Source organism: Rhizomucor pusillus, assembly GCF_041956525.1.
Source record: "Rhizomucor pusillus strain CBS 183.67 unplaced genomic scaffold VTP01scaffold_27, whole genome shotgun sequence".
NCBI classification, from domain to species: Eukaryota; Fungi; Mucoromycota; class Mucoromycetes; order Mucorales; family Lichtheimiaceae; genus Rhizomucor; species Rhizomucor pusillus.
Window position 1 is genome coordinate 28,740 of NW_027192169.1, and position 13,682 is coordinate 42,421.

General features: G+C 44.1%; 7 protein-coding genes across 7 annotated transcripts; 3 read left to right on the forward strand and 4 right to left on the reverse strand.

Annotated features, from left to right (window-relative positions):
- Positions 1–323: 323 nt before the first annotated feature.
- Positions 324–1,030, forward strand: VTP01DRAFT_5939 (uncharacterized protein; the record flags this gene model as incomplete). The annotated part of the gene is made up of 4 exons (XM_069384784.1): positions 324–387; positions 445–528; positions 596–852; positions 920–1,030. The coding sequence occupies 4 exons, from the start codon at positions 324–326 to the stop codon at positions 1,028–1,030; spliced, it is 516 nt and encodes a 171-aa protein (XP_069234807.1).
- A 146-nt stretch (positions 1,031–1,176) lies between these two features.
- Positions 1,177–1,516, reverse strand: VTP01DRAFT_5940 (uncharacterized protein; the record flags this gene model as incomplete). The annotated part of the gene is made up of 2 exons (XM_069384786.1): positions 1,177–1,191; positions 1,253–1,516. 2 exons carry the CDS (start codon positions 1,514–1,516, stop codon positions 1,177–1,179), a joined length of 279 nt encoding a protein of 92 aa, XP_069234808.1.
- A 289-nt stretch (positions 1,517–1,805) lies between these two features.
- On the forward strand, positions 1,806–3,705 carry VTP01DRAFT_5941 (uncharacterized protein; the record flags this gene model as incomplete). The annotated part of the gene is made up of 7 exons (XM_069384787.1): positions 1,806–1,934; positions 2,000–2,069; positions 2,160–2,355; positions 2,427–2,888; positions 2,951–3,146; positions 3,211–3,429; positions 3,493–3,705. 7 exons carry the CDS (start codon positions 1,806–1,808, stop codon positions 3,703–3,705), a joined length of 1,485 nt encoding a protein of 494 aa, XP_069234809.1.
- Positions 3,706–3,920: 215 nt separating this feature from the next.
- VTP01DRAFT_5942 (uncharacterized protein) lies at positions 3,921–5,496 on the reverse strand (the record flags this gene model as incomplete). Its single annotated transcript, XM_069384788.1, has 12 exons — positions 3,921–3,928; positions 4,005–4,166; positions 4,226–4,298; positions 4,356–4,412; positions 4,477–4,700; positions 4,767–4,787; positions 4,853–4,892; positions 4,963–4,979; positions 5,036–5,099; positions 5,172–5,228; positions 5,293–5,354; positions 5,460–5,496. The coding sequence occupies 12 exons, from the start codon at positions 5,494–5,496 to the stop codon at positions 3,921–3,923; spliced, it is 822 nt and encodes a 273-aa protein (XP_069234810.1).
- A 1,918-nt stretch (positions 5,497–7,414) lies between these two features.
- On the reverse strand, positions 7,415–7,732 carry VTP01DRAFT_5943 (uncharacterized protein; the record flags this gene model as incomplete). Its single annotated transcript, XM_069384789.1, has 1 exon — positions 7,415–7,732. One exon carries the CDS (start codon positions 7,730–7,732, stop codon positions 7,415–7,417), a length of 318 nt encoding a protein of 105 aa, XP_069234811.1.
- A 1,425-nt stretch (positions 7,733–9,157) lies between these two features.
- VTP01DRAFT_5944 (uncharacterized protein) lies at positions 9,158–11,372 on the forward strand (the record flags this gene model as incomplete). The annotated part of the gene is made up of 9 exons (XM_069384790.1): positions 9,158–9,186; positions 9,240–9,359; positions 9,433–9,511; positions 9,568–9,706; positions 9,783–10,047; positions 10,117–10,966; positions 11,044–11,129; positions 11,188–11,235; positions 11,306–11,372. 9 exons carry the CDS (start codon positions 9,158–9,160, stop codon positions 11,370–11,372), a joined length of 1,683 nt encoding a protein of 560 aa, XP_069234812.1.
- A 561-nt stretch (positions 11,373–11,933) lies between these two features.
- VTP01DRAFT_5945 (uncharacterized protein) lies at positions 11,934–13,654 on the reverse strand (the record flags this gene model as incomplete). Its single annotated transcript, XM_069384791.1, has 4 exons — positions 11,934–12,582; positions 12,646–13,000; positions 13,090–13,357; positions 13,421–13,654. 4 exons carry the CDS (start codon positions 13,652–13,654, stop codon positions 11,934–11,936), a joined length of 1,506 nt encoding a protein of 501 aa, XP_069234813.1.
- Positions 13,655–13,682: the final 28 nt, after the last annotated feature.

A 13,682-nucleotide genomic window follows, 5' to 3' on the forward strand; every position in this document is an offset into this window, starting at 1 on the left:
GAATCTACAGTAGCATAGCTCGTTAACATGAGCAGGTCTGAAAATCCTGCTTCAAAACTGCGACACGCGTCTATCTTTTACTCTGCTCCTAGTGCGATATATGACGAGGAAAAATGGCCTAAAATACATGTATCTCTATGTCTTCTTTCTCGGATCTTTTTCTGGCACGAACGTCTGTTGTCGACCTATCTGCTCTCAGCGTATAGTAGGTCAGGACGATCTGGAGCAGAGGCACGAGATGTCAGGTGTCAGGTCTTAGGTCTTATTTTTCTCCGCCTTATCCCATTCACGAGCAAAAGATTCCTATTCTCTGTGAACGAACGATGCACAATGTGACGTTACGCATTGTAGATTGTTGCTTGACAGATATTGAGCAAACAGGCCACAGTAAGCGTACCCTTTGCAATGAAGACGGGCGAAACCTGATCAGTGATTTGCAAATAGTCAGCCAAGAAACCGCAAGAAGGTTGTACCTAATATTTGGTGAAACGTTCTTGCAAGCTTTGCATTTACTGGATACCCGATCAGGTATGGATTCTTTGCAAGGTTCATTGTGAGAAGCGCGTTGGTGCAAACGCAGACAATGTATTCGCAGTATCAAAGATTACTTGCCATGCGGGACGGACAGTCTTTCGGATCTACGACAAATACCCATCGTCCGTAACCAAACAAAATGCCAAGGACAACGTAGGCGAGAATACATATCAACTTCCAGAGCCATCAAACGCTCCCGACTCTTCAGAACATGCAGAGCCGCAGCCTCGGGCAACATTCATCTGCCAACTTCAGCCTCAATATTGCAACTGTATAGCATTCATGCAAAATGTTCTCTGCAACAAAGATATGATGATGGTAATGTATTGTCATATTTTTCATCCGTTTGGCCACGACCCTGTATTGACTCATTCTGTGTCTCCAGTGTCGCCATATACTCGCCATTGTCCTTGCAGAGTATTTTGGTTACGAGACTCAGGTTTTGTCAGATGAAGCATTTGCAGAACTGATATATGCTTGGGACGAAAAGCTGTAGCGACGTGCGAATCGTTTTCGATACATCGATAGTCAGGATTTATGTTCGTTCTTGGCGCCGGGAATTGGCTTTACAGTACAGTAAAAATGCTATATTTACAGTAAGACAAGAGAATGAAACGCGTTCTGTTGCGATATAATGCAAGTCTAGATCTCGGTAGTCTGTCGAAACCAAAGCAACATTAAGGTCTCTACGCCCTTAAACGATCTTTTGCTTCTTTACCGCAGATCCTGTCTTTGCCTCCTGGTCTTCCTCTTCAGCGTCGTCTTCTTCTTCTTCCTCTTCCTCTTCCTCGTCAGCTGCCAATGTGGTTGCATCGTTGCTTGCTGCCATGCGCTCAGTCAGGTATACGTTGATCTCCTTTTGTATTTTGACAATGCTGCTTGTCAGACTGTCTACACCGTTTCCGGATTTGCTGTCTTCTACCGGTACTTGGAACTCCTTGGAAGCGTCGGTAGATTTATACGTAGCAGTTACAGTTGACATTGGTTCGATAGTGTGAGGAGGAGCCGACGTCCCGCGAGAAAAGTTAGCTCTCGTTCGGACCAAAAGTGCAAAGGGAGTCGCTCCGACTTTGGATTCGCTATCTCGTCCCTGACTTGCATACCAGGCCTTTCCCTTTTTTCTCCCCTCCCGTCATCTCCTTGGCAACTTGACGCGCATCGCGACGAACATTCTTGTAAGATGAGCTGACGACTCCAAAGCCGCGCGAAAACTCACAATGTCCGTCTTGCTACTGCTGCTCCGTAGAGTTTATTGCACGAGCTTCATCAAGATGAACCGTTTTGTCCGTCCTTCAAAGTACCGCCACGTTTTTGGCACGACGCCAAAGAGGGACTTTTGCTATGACAACGTTCGTGTGAGTTTGAATGCTTGGGACAGTAACATGGTCCAGGTGAACCCGGTAAGTACAATGCTGTCAGATCATCTCCTCTTGGCCGCCTTTTGATCTGATATAATATTGTAAAGTTGTTTGTATCTGTCAACTGGCAATCCTCCGGTGGTGGTGCTTTTGCTGTCATTCCTCTCTCAGATGTGGGTAAGTATGGAAAAGACGAATGATCGTGTGCCGTGCTGGGCTCCGCACGGTCTGTCAGAAAATTAATGCAATTTTTGCCCGTAAATTCAGGTAAATTGCCAGACAATTACCCTCTCTTCCGCGGCCACACTGCACCTGTGCTCGATACTGCCTTCAACCCTTTCAATGATTATGTCATCGCCTCCGGTGCTGAGGATAGCAAAGTAATGATCTGGAACATCCCTGAGAAATACGATGAAGATCTTGAAGAAGTCACTCCGGTTTTGAAACTATCAGGCCATCAGCGGTTAGTGACTCGAGATAGCTTTAATGGAAACAACCATTGTGCTTACTCAACTGACTGTCTATGAATTTTAGCAAGATTGGCCAAGTCATGTTCCACCCAACTGCAAGTAACGTCCTCCTGTCGGCTAGCACGGACCTTACAGTCAAGATTTGGGATATTGAAAAGGGTCAAGAAAGGCAGGAAATTACAGGCCACACAGAAATCATCCAATCCCTATCCTGGAACTATAACGGCTCCTTGATTGCAACCACCTGCCGTGATAAGCGACTGCGTATCTTTGATGTGCGTAGCAACAAGGTTGTGCAGGAAGGACCAGGTCACCAAGGTATTAAAGGATCGCGTGTTGTTTGGCTTGGCGACAAGGATAGACTAGCAACCACTGGTTTCTCAAGAATGAGTGACCGTCAGCTCAACCTGTGGAACACAGCCGACCTAAGCAAACCTATGAAGTCAGAATTCTTGGACACATCTTCCGGTGTTATTATGCCGTTCTATGACAATGATAACAGTCTCTTGTACTTGGCGGGCAAGGGGTAAGTCACTTGATGTTTTGCATAATTGCAATCATATTGATTGTGATCCCTTATCTATACAGTGATCGCACTATCCGTTACTATGAATTTGAAAACGATGAGCTATATCACATCAATGATCACAGAGAATCAGAGGCACAAAAGGGTATTGCATTCATGCCAAAGCGAGCTCTCAATGTGAACGAATGTGAAATTGCACGAGCTTACAAAGTCACCAACTCCTTGATTGAACCCATTTCTTTCACCGTCCCTCGCAAGGTAAATTTCCATAAAGGTTGTAACTTTTCCTTTTTATATCTATACTAACAATCTCTACGTAAAGTCTGATGCATTCCAGGCTGATATCTACCCGCCGGCCATCGGCGACGAACCATCTCTCACTGCTGATGAGTGGTTTTCTGGAAAAGATGCCGACCCTAAAACCATAGACTTGTCTGTCGGCTACGTCGCCAAGGAAAAGAAGGAGTTTGTGCCATCGGCCGAGGCGGAACAAAATCAAGCTGCCGAGAACACTCCCACACCACCCAAGAATGAGAAAGATGTGAGTATACTGGCGTTATCTGATTTTAACGAACATCAGGTCTTACAAGCGATTATGCTTTAGTACCAAGCTGCATACCATGAACTCCGAAAAGAGAATGAGGAATTGAAGAACGCTGTTTCTCAAAGAGACGTGAAGATCCGCGTGCTCGAAATAGAATTGGAGAAGCTGAAGGTTGCTTTGACTGAGAAGGATGCTTCGAAGAATGAGACGAATGGCAAGGATGTGGAAGAAGAAAAGGAAGAAGTGAAAAACGATGCTGAAGACCAGGAGTAATATGGGGGACCAGTGTCTGTCGCTTTTTTTCTAGTCCTTCTCGTTCTTTCTCTGCAAAGTTTCTTCTTTTAATAAAGGTTGTGTACAAGTATTGTTTATGCTAAGTTATGTACGTATTGTAAGCAATACATGGCGGACATGCAGGTAAATGAAGGTACAGTGTATGTGCGTACGGCGTTTGATTATATGTTCATACAGAGTCTATACATATTGCATTAGTAGTCTATCAAAAACGGCTCGAGTTAGCACATTCATGATCGTCATTTCGGCACAGAGAAGTATAAAGTTTGTTTGCTTACCAGCAGCCCATCCGTTGTCTCGTAAGAAATCTTCAATGGCTTCCCTCAGCGATCGGTTCGGTACGAGATCTTTTTCTTCGCACGGACGTCCGGTAATGGGATCGAAGTTACCGTTTCTCGCAAAATGATCCAAAAGAGACTGTCGTTCATACGTAAAGCCATCTAAATTCGATGGTAAGCTCCATATCCCAATCCACTAGTTTCGTAAACAGTCAATCTACCTGGAGTAAAGACCGGGTCGTGCATGATATTAAATGAAATCTTATCAAGGTATGCATCGGGTATCTCACGACGCTGTACTTGTGTTAGCGCAGATTATCTCACTGGCTAGATTCCGAGTATCCTCGTTACCATCAAATTTTCTTTGGATTGCTCAAACACTTTTTGCACTTTAGCTTCCTGCTCATCCTGCAATCCCAAATGATATCAGTTTCGAGTACCGTGTGTGCATACGATGCTCACTCCCGTTTACCGTCAAATAATTCACTTCATCAATCTTTTCCTGATCATCGTCTGCATCTTCTAATTGACGCTTTCTTTCGGCCTCTATCAGGCCTTTGACATAACGCAAAAGTTCGGATTCTCGCTCCAGACGGACCGCTTCATCGTCATCCCATTTCCTTTTCCGAGCGGTTAAAAGAGCTTGCAAGATATCGTTGACGTATTTGACCTTTTGCCGAATGGCCAATTCGTAGGCTTTGATGACACGGCATCAGTAAACAGGAAAGATTGGCAATGCACTTGCGTGTGAAAAATCATTACCCGTCTTGAGTTTGTTCAGTGCTAACCATAGCCATCGTTAATGTTTATATAAAAAATATCATGCCGATGCAATGTCCCTTGCCTACCTTCAGTGTGTTGCTTCTTTTCGATAAGCGCTTGACCAAGCTAGAGTGGTATGCATCATATTGGTCTTAAGAACTACATTCATATCCAACATATTGTAGCAGGATCTTACAAGATAGTATGCTTTCACTACATGGTCCTGAGTAAGTGCTTGTAAATGTGTCCGTTGTTAAACAACTACTTACCAGCCGTGCTGTCAAGTTCAATGGCTCGGCGTGTATCGTTAATTACATTATCATATTGCTCAAGCTAGTAAAGCATACATACGCCTCCTTGAGTATATTCCAACCTATCACATAGATCGCGCAATCTCGTGTTTACCTTTAGGTAGCATAAAGCACGGTTGGTGTAATACGTTTTTTCCGTCGGATCTTTGATCTGTTGGCAAGACAGGCAGGATCAGCTCGACATTAACTCTTTCCCAACACCAAGGTCCACGTACAATGGCAGTAGAGTACTCTTTAATGGCATCTTCGTAGCGATGTTCCGCAAAAAGCTTATTTCCTAGTTGGAGCGCGGGTTCGTTATCGCTCAGGACCAGTGGTATCAAGGGGACAGATGAAATATGAAACCCTCCCAGGAACTTTGACTGGAATATCGATACCTTACCTTTTTGCTTGTAAGCTTCTGCCTCGTCTTTCACCATAGTCCTTTGTCGCGGTTAAGAAACTCGCGGAACCGCATGGATTAATTTGGGTTGGGGAAAGTTAAGGCTCAGATAATGGGATAGAAGCAGGCCAAAGAAGATAAGCGGCAATAACCTTGTTTAAGTATGTTTGCATTGTTTTTGATAGCCTGTTATTTACAGCACAAATGATTTTATCGTCTTAATTCAGTGTATTTAGATAGCAACGATCGGATATGAGTCAAAGTATGTTTTTCTCTGGTGCCCAACTATGAAATACAACACTCGCTGGAGAGGTTCCATGCCCGAATAACTTCGATTCTTTTTTATCAGCGTAATCGCTTATGTATCAACCTGATCAGTTAAGTATCAATTTGATATGTATTTATCAGCTTGAGCGATTATATATCAACCGTTGCTCATTTCGTCGACCTTGTGTTTTCTTTCTTTTCATGGCCATTCGTTCTTGACTTTGCTCCTACATCTTGGAATCACTAATAATAGTTTCGTCTATACAAGAATCCTTGGGAGCCAATCCGATATAATTAAAGAACGTCTGGTGGATTCCACTACAATCCAAAGGAAACAATTCAAGCAATCGCCCCGTAGAGCATGTGTGCCATTTCGAGGCTCATACCACAGGAAGTGGGCGTTGAAAATTGCTTTCCGCGCTGCATTGTGCTGACTGTCCTCTTTCTGCAATTCATTATCGAAGAGTATGTTCGGAGGAGCTTCAAACACAATTTCTCCTTGATAAGGTTGTTTCAAAGAGTTCGAGTGTCCATCTGGATGGCTTGAAAGCTTGAAGCCGAAGTACTGGATACCGTCCGAGCCATTCATGACACCGAAAACGATGACACCGAATCAAAAAAAAATGTGCTAAAGCTTCGTTAAAGCATAGTATAGAGAATGTGCTACACGAATAATGAGTCAAGATCATAGCTGAAGCAGACCTAGAACTTCGTTAGCTCGCAACAGTGTTGGGCGAGAAAGCAACTTGAAGAAAGTCATGAGGAGACCGACCAAGAAATTGCTGTAAAACAGGTGGAAAAGGGTAGCAAACGAGGGTTAGAATCCTTGGAAGCAGCCAGTTTGCCGAGGAAACGCGCCCACACATATAACAATCTTGTAATCGACGAATCCATCTTCAGACCTTGGAGTCCGATGGAGTCGAAGACGATGAAGGTGTCTCAGTTGGCACGAGGATTAGACGCGAAGCCATAGAGCGATACAATGATAGCTTTGTAAATGGAGGTCATTCATATACTTATATCCATCGATAGACAATCGGGCTATTGTCTCTGTTGCCGATCAACCGACCTTCTTTAAAACTATTCCATCCTACGATACAGAGGATCGTACTTGAGAAATCTACAGACGACCTGGATATCTACGACGTCCCAATCCCTGGTCATCATCCCGGATTCCTCTCATCATTCAGGAGGGGACTATCTCCCAAACATCATGTAGACGTATAGACTGCCAGCGGACGCCCAAAACCTGATATAGCAAAGATTGCATTATAATTTATCTGAGCAAAATTTAAAACGATTTCCAAAGTCTTGGTCTGATTTCCATCCTGGATCTATCGAGTCAAAAATCAGTCTCGAAACAGCTGCCAACGGCCTCCGTTTCAACAGTCGACGTGGGATAGACTTATGGAAGAGCAAAAAAGAAAGAGCAAGAGCGAGTGGCAAAAACTCCAGTAGAAGTTCACTAAACAGCTGCAAAAAATCGAAGAGGCAAGTTTCATTATTGATTACAATTTGGTTTCTCGAATGTACACTTAACTCTATAGCCAGGTGGCTAAGAAAGATGCTGCGCCTGCCATAAAATTGACATCCAAGTATTTGAGGCGAACAAACGATCGGCACATAGTCGGTGTGTTCAAAATTTATGAATCACTTGTAAATGGAGTGACAGACTGAGTCAACGAGATTCAAGTGAACTTCTTATGCACTTTCATTCTGTATTTATAGAGAATCTTTCTTTTGGCGGTCTTTCCTCTGTATGCATCTAATATAATCTCAAGAAGCCCGTTAACCGGTGATGGGTGAGCATCTGCCGTGCATCTGTCATCATCAGAGCGGGAAACCATTGTCTGGTGTATAATTAGAGCTGTCAAGATCAAGATAGCGGCACCTTTCTTTTTACCGCTCTCAAAGATGCTACCGGGACGCTCCTCATATTGTTTGACCCATCTCTGGGCTGTGCGAGCGTGAATACCCAATTGTTTCGCTGCAGCAGAAGCACTCATACACTTCTCAATCTTCAGTTTAAAGAATCTGGCCTTGTCTTGAGGAGTGTACGAAGTATAAGTACGTTTTCAGTCACTTCCCTCATATGAGAATCCTCATCTCTAAGGCTTATCTACTTGCATCGCGTTAGCTCGAGATTTCTCCGCAGGCTTCTTTTGCAAATAGTGAGTATGAGAGCTAATCGTCTCAAGAGCAAATTGTTCCTGGTCAACGATCTAGTCCATGGGCTCAGGTCTACCGTTCTCATCGACAACATTTCCTTGTCCATCTTTGTATAAAAATTGTGCACTCATGTTTGAAATGGTAAAGTAGTGAAACCGACATTTGATTCCTAAGCAGGCCACATCTATTTTGAAAAATGTGACAGGTATTTTTGGAACTGCGGCATTGATTTTCAAAGCCTGCGACATTACTTTTTAAAAAATACTGTACAGTGCTAAGATTCCTATTTCGGGACATACCGTCAATAGTAAAAAATATCACAACGATCATACGAAACTACTCTGTGAATCGAGAATTATACTAGATATTGTATACAAGATTTGAGAGTTGATAAGCAAAGAAATACAAGGTCTCACATGGGGATACAAATGCAAGGCAGGTAGCTTTCTGAGTTGGGGACTTCTGTCAATTTCTACCTCTTAGGCTTGCAAAGCAAAGTGACAGAATTAAGCCTTCAACAGAGCGGTCTGTATATTGGACAATGCAAAGCGTCACTCCAAATTCCGTATGGGGCAAGCAGGCCATCGATGTTACGAGAGTGGATACAACGGCTCTTGACAGTCAAAATATGTCATAACGTGTAGATGTAGACATCCATCGAACAAATAGGCAGATTATAATGATTAAAATTCTTATTTTCTAGAAAAATGCTGAAAACATTGTCAATGTGATTGAGACGTGCGGTACATACATGAGCGCAGACAGTTCATAAATGCTAGTCTAAGCAGGGCTATATCAACACAGATATATCGACTATTAAATGTTCGTCAAACAGCTACAACCTTCACCGACTCATTAACAACCGCGCATGACTATATATGCAAACTCTTTGCGTTTGTCGTCCAGGAAATACTTAAATAAGTCAAAACTTAGCTAACTAAGGAAGTATAATTTTCTTCTTGTCTTTCTGATACATCGCTGAAATCCATTCATATACGTATATGCAACATACATGTTATTATATGGCCACAGTTATACAATTTAATTTGGAGAACACCAAGGAGATCTTGATATGCTGATTGTATGTATAGCTCCAAATGAGCGCCAGCAGCAAGTTGTACATAGTGGGGTTGGTGGTACAGAGGCAACTGCAACCATTTTTTGCCGGGAAACTTTCCCTTCTGCCCTTCCTTTAAAAAACGCCATCTCTCGCCCCCCTTTTGCCCTAATTTTCCTTTAGACATTCCTAATCCTTGTACGCAATGACCGGCAAAGGCGTAGTTCGAAGCATGTAGGTTGCGAGCACAACCCAGACCAGCATTGTGTTTTGACCTCTTGAATTAGTAAGAACTACGCAAAAGGCTTCTCTGAAGTCCAGCGTAAAGTGCGAGAGGCTACCTCGAACGATCCCTGGGGTCCAAGCGGCACCCTCATGAACGAGATCGCTCAGCTTACTTATACTCAGTAAAGTTGTCACCATGTAGCGATACCACTTGTTCTCATGAATACCTAATTCCTCGTCTATCTCCCTAAACAGGCAAGAATTCATCGAGATTATGGACATGATCGACAAGCGATTGAACGATAAGGGAAAGAATTGGCGCCATGTTTTCAAGGTATACAATTACAATAATTCTGGCTACGACGAAAAAGAACTAATTAATGGGTATAGGCCCTACTTTTGTTGGACTATTGCTTGCACGTCGGGTCGGAAAATGTTGTACTATATGCAAAGGAAAATATCTATGTGATAAAAACACTCAAGGAATTCCAGCATGTTGACGATAATGGCCGTGATGTCGGTGCGAATGGTAAGAGAAGTTATTGGGTTTATTTGGTGCAACCGCTTGTTCTCGAAACGCTGAACATTCTGACTACTTTTCAAAGTGCGACAGAAAGCGAAAGATATCACGAATCTACTTATGGATGATGCTCGCCTCAAGGAAGAGAGAAGACAACGACAGCAAATGCGTGATAGAATGGCTGGTGTGAATGATTACATGAATGATATAATGGGAGGCAATGCCGGGCAGCAGCAGCATCGCTCTCGAGCGCACCGGGATGACAGCGAAGATCGGGATTTGCAACGAGCAATTGAGGAGAGCAAACGAATGGCAGAGGAGGAAGAGCGAAAGCGATTGGAACGCCAGGGGTGAGGCGTTTTGTTTACATTTATGCTAATGCATGCATGATCCACCATCTTAACTATTGACAATTTTAGCGAGGAAGATCTAGCAAAAGCTATCCGGCTAAGCGAGCAAGAGGCTCAGGAGCGAGAGCGCAAGGAGAAGGAAAAATTGGAAAAGGATAATTTTGACAAACTGTTTGGAAACACAAATGGTAGTGCCACCCAATCGAACAGCAGCTTCAACCCATTCCCTCAGTCACAATCTTTTGATTCTGCATTCAACCCTTACGCTAATCAGCAGCAGCAGCAGCAACAACCCCCCTCCTCCTCGCCATGGTCTCAGTCTCAACCATTCGAATCTAGCGCAAATCCATACACCCAGCAATCGCAATGGCCACAAACTACTGGATTTACCAACACCAACTTTGGTACCTCGACATCGCCCTTTGGCCAGCAACCGCCGCAGCAGCAAGCATTATTTTCACAAGTTACAGGGATGCCCAACAATCCTTACCAGCAACAACATATGACAAGCAACCCTTATCAACAAATGAATAATGGTTTTGGACAGGGACTTCAGGCACAGATGACTGGCATGCCATCCTTCCAAACAAATATGATGACAGGTCTCCTACCTCAACAACAGCAGAACCAAACCACTGGATTCGCAACAGCGTTCCAGACGCAGCAACCTGCAGCAGCAGCAGCAGCCTCAAACAATCCTTTTGGCCAGCTTAGCAACAACAATCAGCAGCAACAGCAGCAGCAATTCCCCACAACTTCGAACTCTTTTGGCTCGAGCATGTTCGGCCAGACACTGACCGCATCGCCTTCATTGGCATCTGCAACTCTCAGCTCAAGCTCGCCTTCTCAGAGCTTTGCTTCCACCACAGCTGGAGGCCCTACCCGTTCTTTCACCTTCCCTTCATCGCCAGCTCTCCAGGTACTTGACGCAGTTAAATGACTCTGCTGTTGGCCCGTGCGTAAACTGATAGGCTCCATACTTCCCTCTTTTTAAAGGCACAGCAACAACTACAACAACAACATACTCCATCCGCTAATGACAGTAAATACGCTACCTTGAACGCGCTCCTTGCCAATAGAGAGTACGTAATTAATCTGAGTAAGGCAAAGAGATTACAGCGATGCTGATCTAAGATACAGTGACGGCACGGATACTTTTGGAAACACAGGCAATCTGCGCATCCCATAGTAAGTTACTGTTAGATATATCGGCGTAAAAACAAAGTGCTTATCTCTGCTTTTTTTCTTCACTTTGTAGCGGTTCCGGTTTTGCAAGTAGCATCAAACCACAATCTTCGTTCCAAACTGGAGGACAACCTATCTAGTTGCTAATTACTTTTTTGCGTCGGCATTTTTTCTCTGTCTTCTCCTCTAAACATTTATTTATGGCGATACTCGATTTCCTGCAATTTGCATAATTTTTGTCATTTCCGTCCCGAAGCAAGCAAGAGAACTGGATACCATTGACATGAGCAAAACCTGAGTTCTATCTCGTTACCTACTGTAAATTCACCCAAAAAAAATGCGGCTCACAAACACACAACAGTTTCTTGGTTCTGCGACTCGATAATATGATAGTTACAAAGAATGCCATAATTGAAAAAAAAACAATAACCCTGATACGCTACTCACCTGATCCAACGTTTCATCAGCCTCTTGCACAAAAGGAGTGTCGCCGTTAATGCGAAGATGACAGATGAAACGGAAAGGACGCTGTTTATTTATCATCCGATGCTAACGGAAAGAAAAGGAGATCACTTTGTGCAAGTAACAAAGGAAAAGTAGAACTTTTTATTAGATTGGTATGCTACAAAGGATGCGGGTGTTTGTGCATGTATATGTATATGAGAGCAGGAGGAGGGACGGAGAAGGCGGGAAGTGTCTTCTTAAGCGATATCAGATTCTTCATGTATCAAATGCTCTTCTTCTTTGACACGTTCATGAGTTCGCCGCACCTCGGCATCCCAGTTAATCGTAAACAAAAACAAGACTTCACCGAAAGCACCCACAAACAATGCAATGCTCAGGGCAATCCAGATACCCATCAATCCCCAGCCAGAGTGGAACGTCATAGGATATCCCAATGGCAATGCTACAACGTAGTATGCAATCAAGTTGATCCAAGCAGCAACCTTTTGTCGACCGAGACCGCGAATAACTCCTCCAGACACACCGCAGAGACCATCCGCAATCTGGAACAGCGCACAGAGAGGAAGGATGTGGGCCACGCGAGCAACAACATCCTCGTCGGAAGTGAAGAGATATCCATAGAACGAGCGGGTAGTCAAGAAGAACAGGGAATTGATCAAGCTAAAGGCAACGGCAAAGATCAATGCCATCATGCTCGCCTTGCGTGCCTTCTGTGCCAAGGCTTCACCCATTGCATTGCCGACACGGTTCGATGCTGCCACGGAGATACCGTAAGGGATCGTGTAAGTAGCCGAAGCCGAAGTTAGCAAGATCGATTGTGCTGCCAAATCAACAGTCCCCAGGTACGATGCTGCCAATGCGGCCAATTCGAAAGCCCACCATTCACTAAAATTTTCTTTATCAGTAACACAATACGCACATCATTTCTGTTGCAATTGCGCCATTTACCTGCAAACCATCAAGATACCAGGGATGGCCAGACGCATGAACGGCCACCAATCTTTGAAAGCGTCGGGAGACCAACCGCCCCAAGCTTCGCTGCCTCTGACATATTTGATGTAGAGCAGGAGCAATATCAACATGACCCAGTAGCTGATGGATGTGGCCAAAGGAGCACCAATGAAACCCAAGCGGAAAGGTTCCCAGTGGACCAAAATGTAGTTCAGACCGAAATTCAGAGGCGATGCAATCAGCAAGACATAAGTAGATGCTTGCATAATGCTCTGAGCTTGGAGGTATTTCTTGACGGCTTCAAATGCAATGAACGCAGGTGCACCCAACATGAGATATTTCAAAAAGAGGCCTAGATAAGAGAGAGATCAGTATTAAATGTCAGCAAAACCTGTTGTCAGGAAAAAGTGATGTCTTATTTGTTGTGTAAACAAATATTACCTGCGAGGTATGCAAGATCGTGTTCCTGGTTTAATGCCAACAAAATGTGGGTTGCATTCCACCAAACAATGGCGATGGGTATAAACATCAATGACAGGATAACCAGTGCCCGCTGCAAATGCACGCCAACAAGTGTCTTATCGCGAGCACCAGTCCATGCCTGGGAGCACAATGTATCAAGAGCAGTTGCTGTACCGAATGCAACGCTCCACGCTGAAACGTTGCAGAACATACTGGCTAGCGCTGCCGCAGCAAGCTCCGTTGGACCCTAACCTTATTTCTCAGCAAAAAAAGTAATACAAGTTACATCTTAATTTTTGTTTATACGTACCAGGTGACCTAGAGTAAATATACTGGCGAGCTGTAAGGAGATCTGAAGTAAGTAGGTGCCAATGACGGGCAGAGAATTGAACAGGAGCCACCGGAATTCTGTCTTCCAGCTACCATTTCGTTCTTCTGCGAGCTTTCCGGGAAGAAGGGGACTACGCTCGGTAGGTGTAGGAGACACTGAAGAGCTTATGGAGACGGTTTCGTCTACTAGATCGCTAAATCGAGCAGCAGACATTCCTCAATGAGGGTAAAGGAAGATTGAG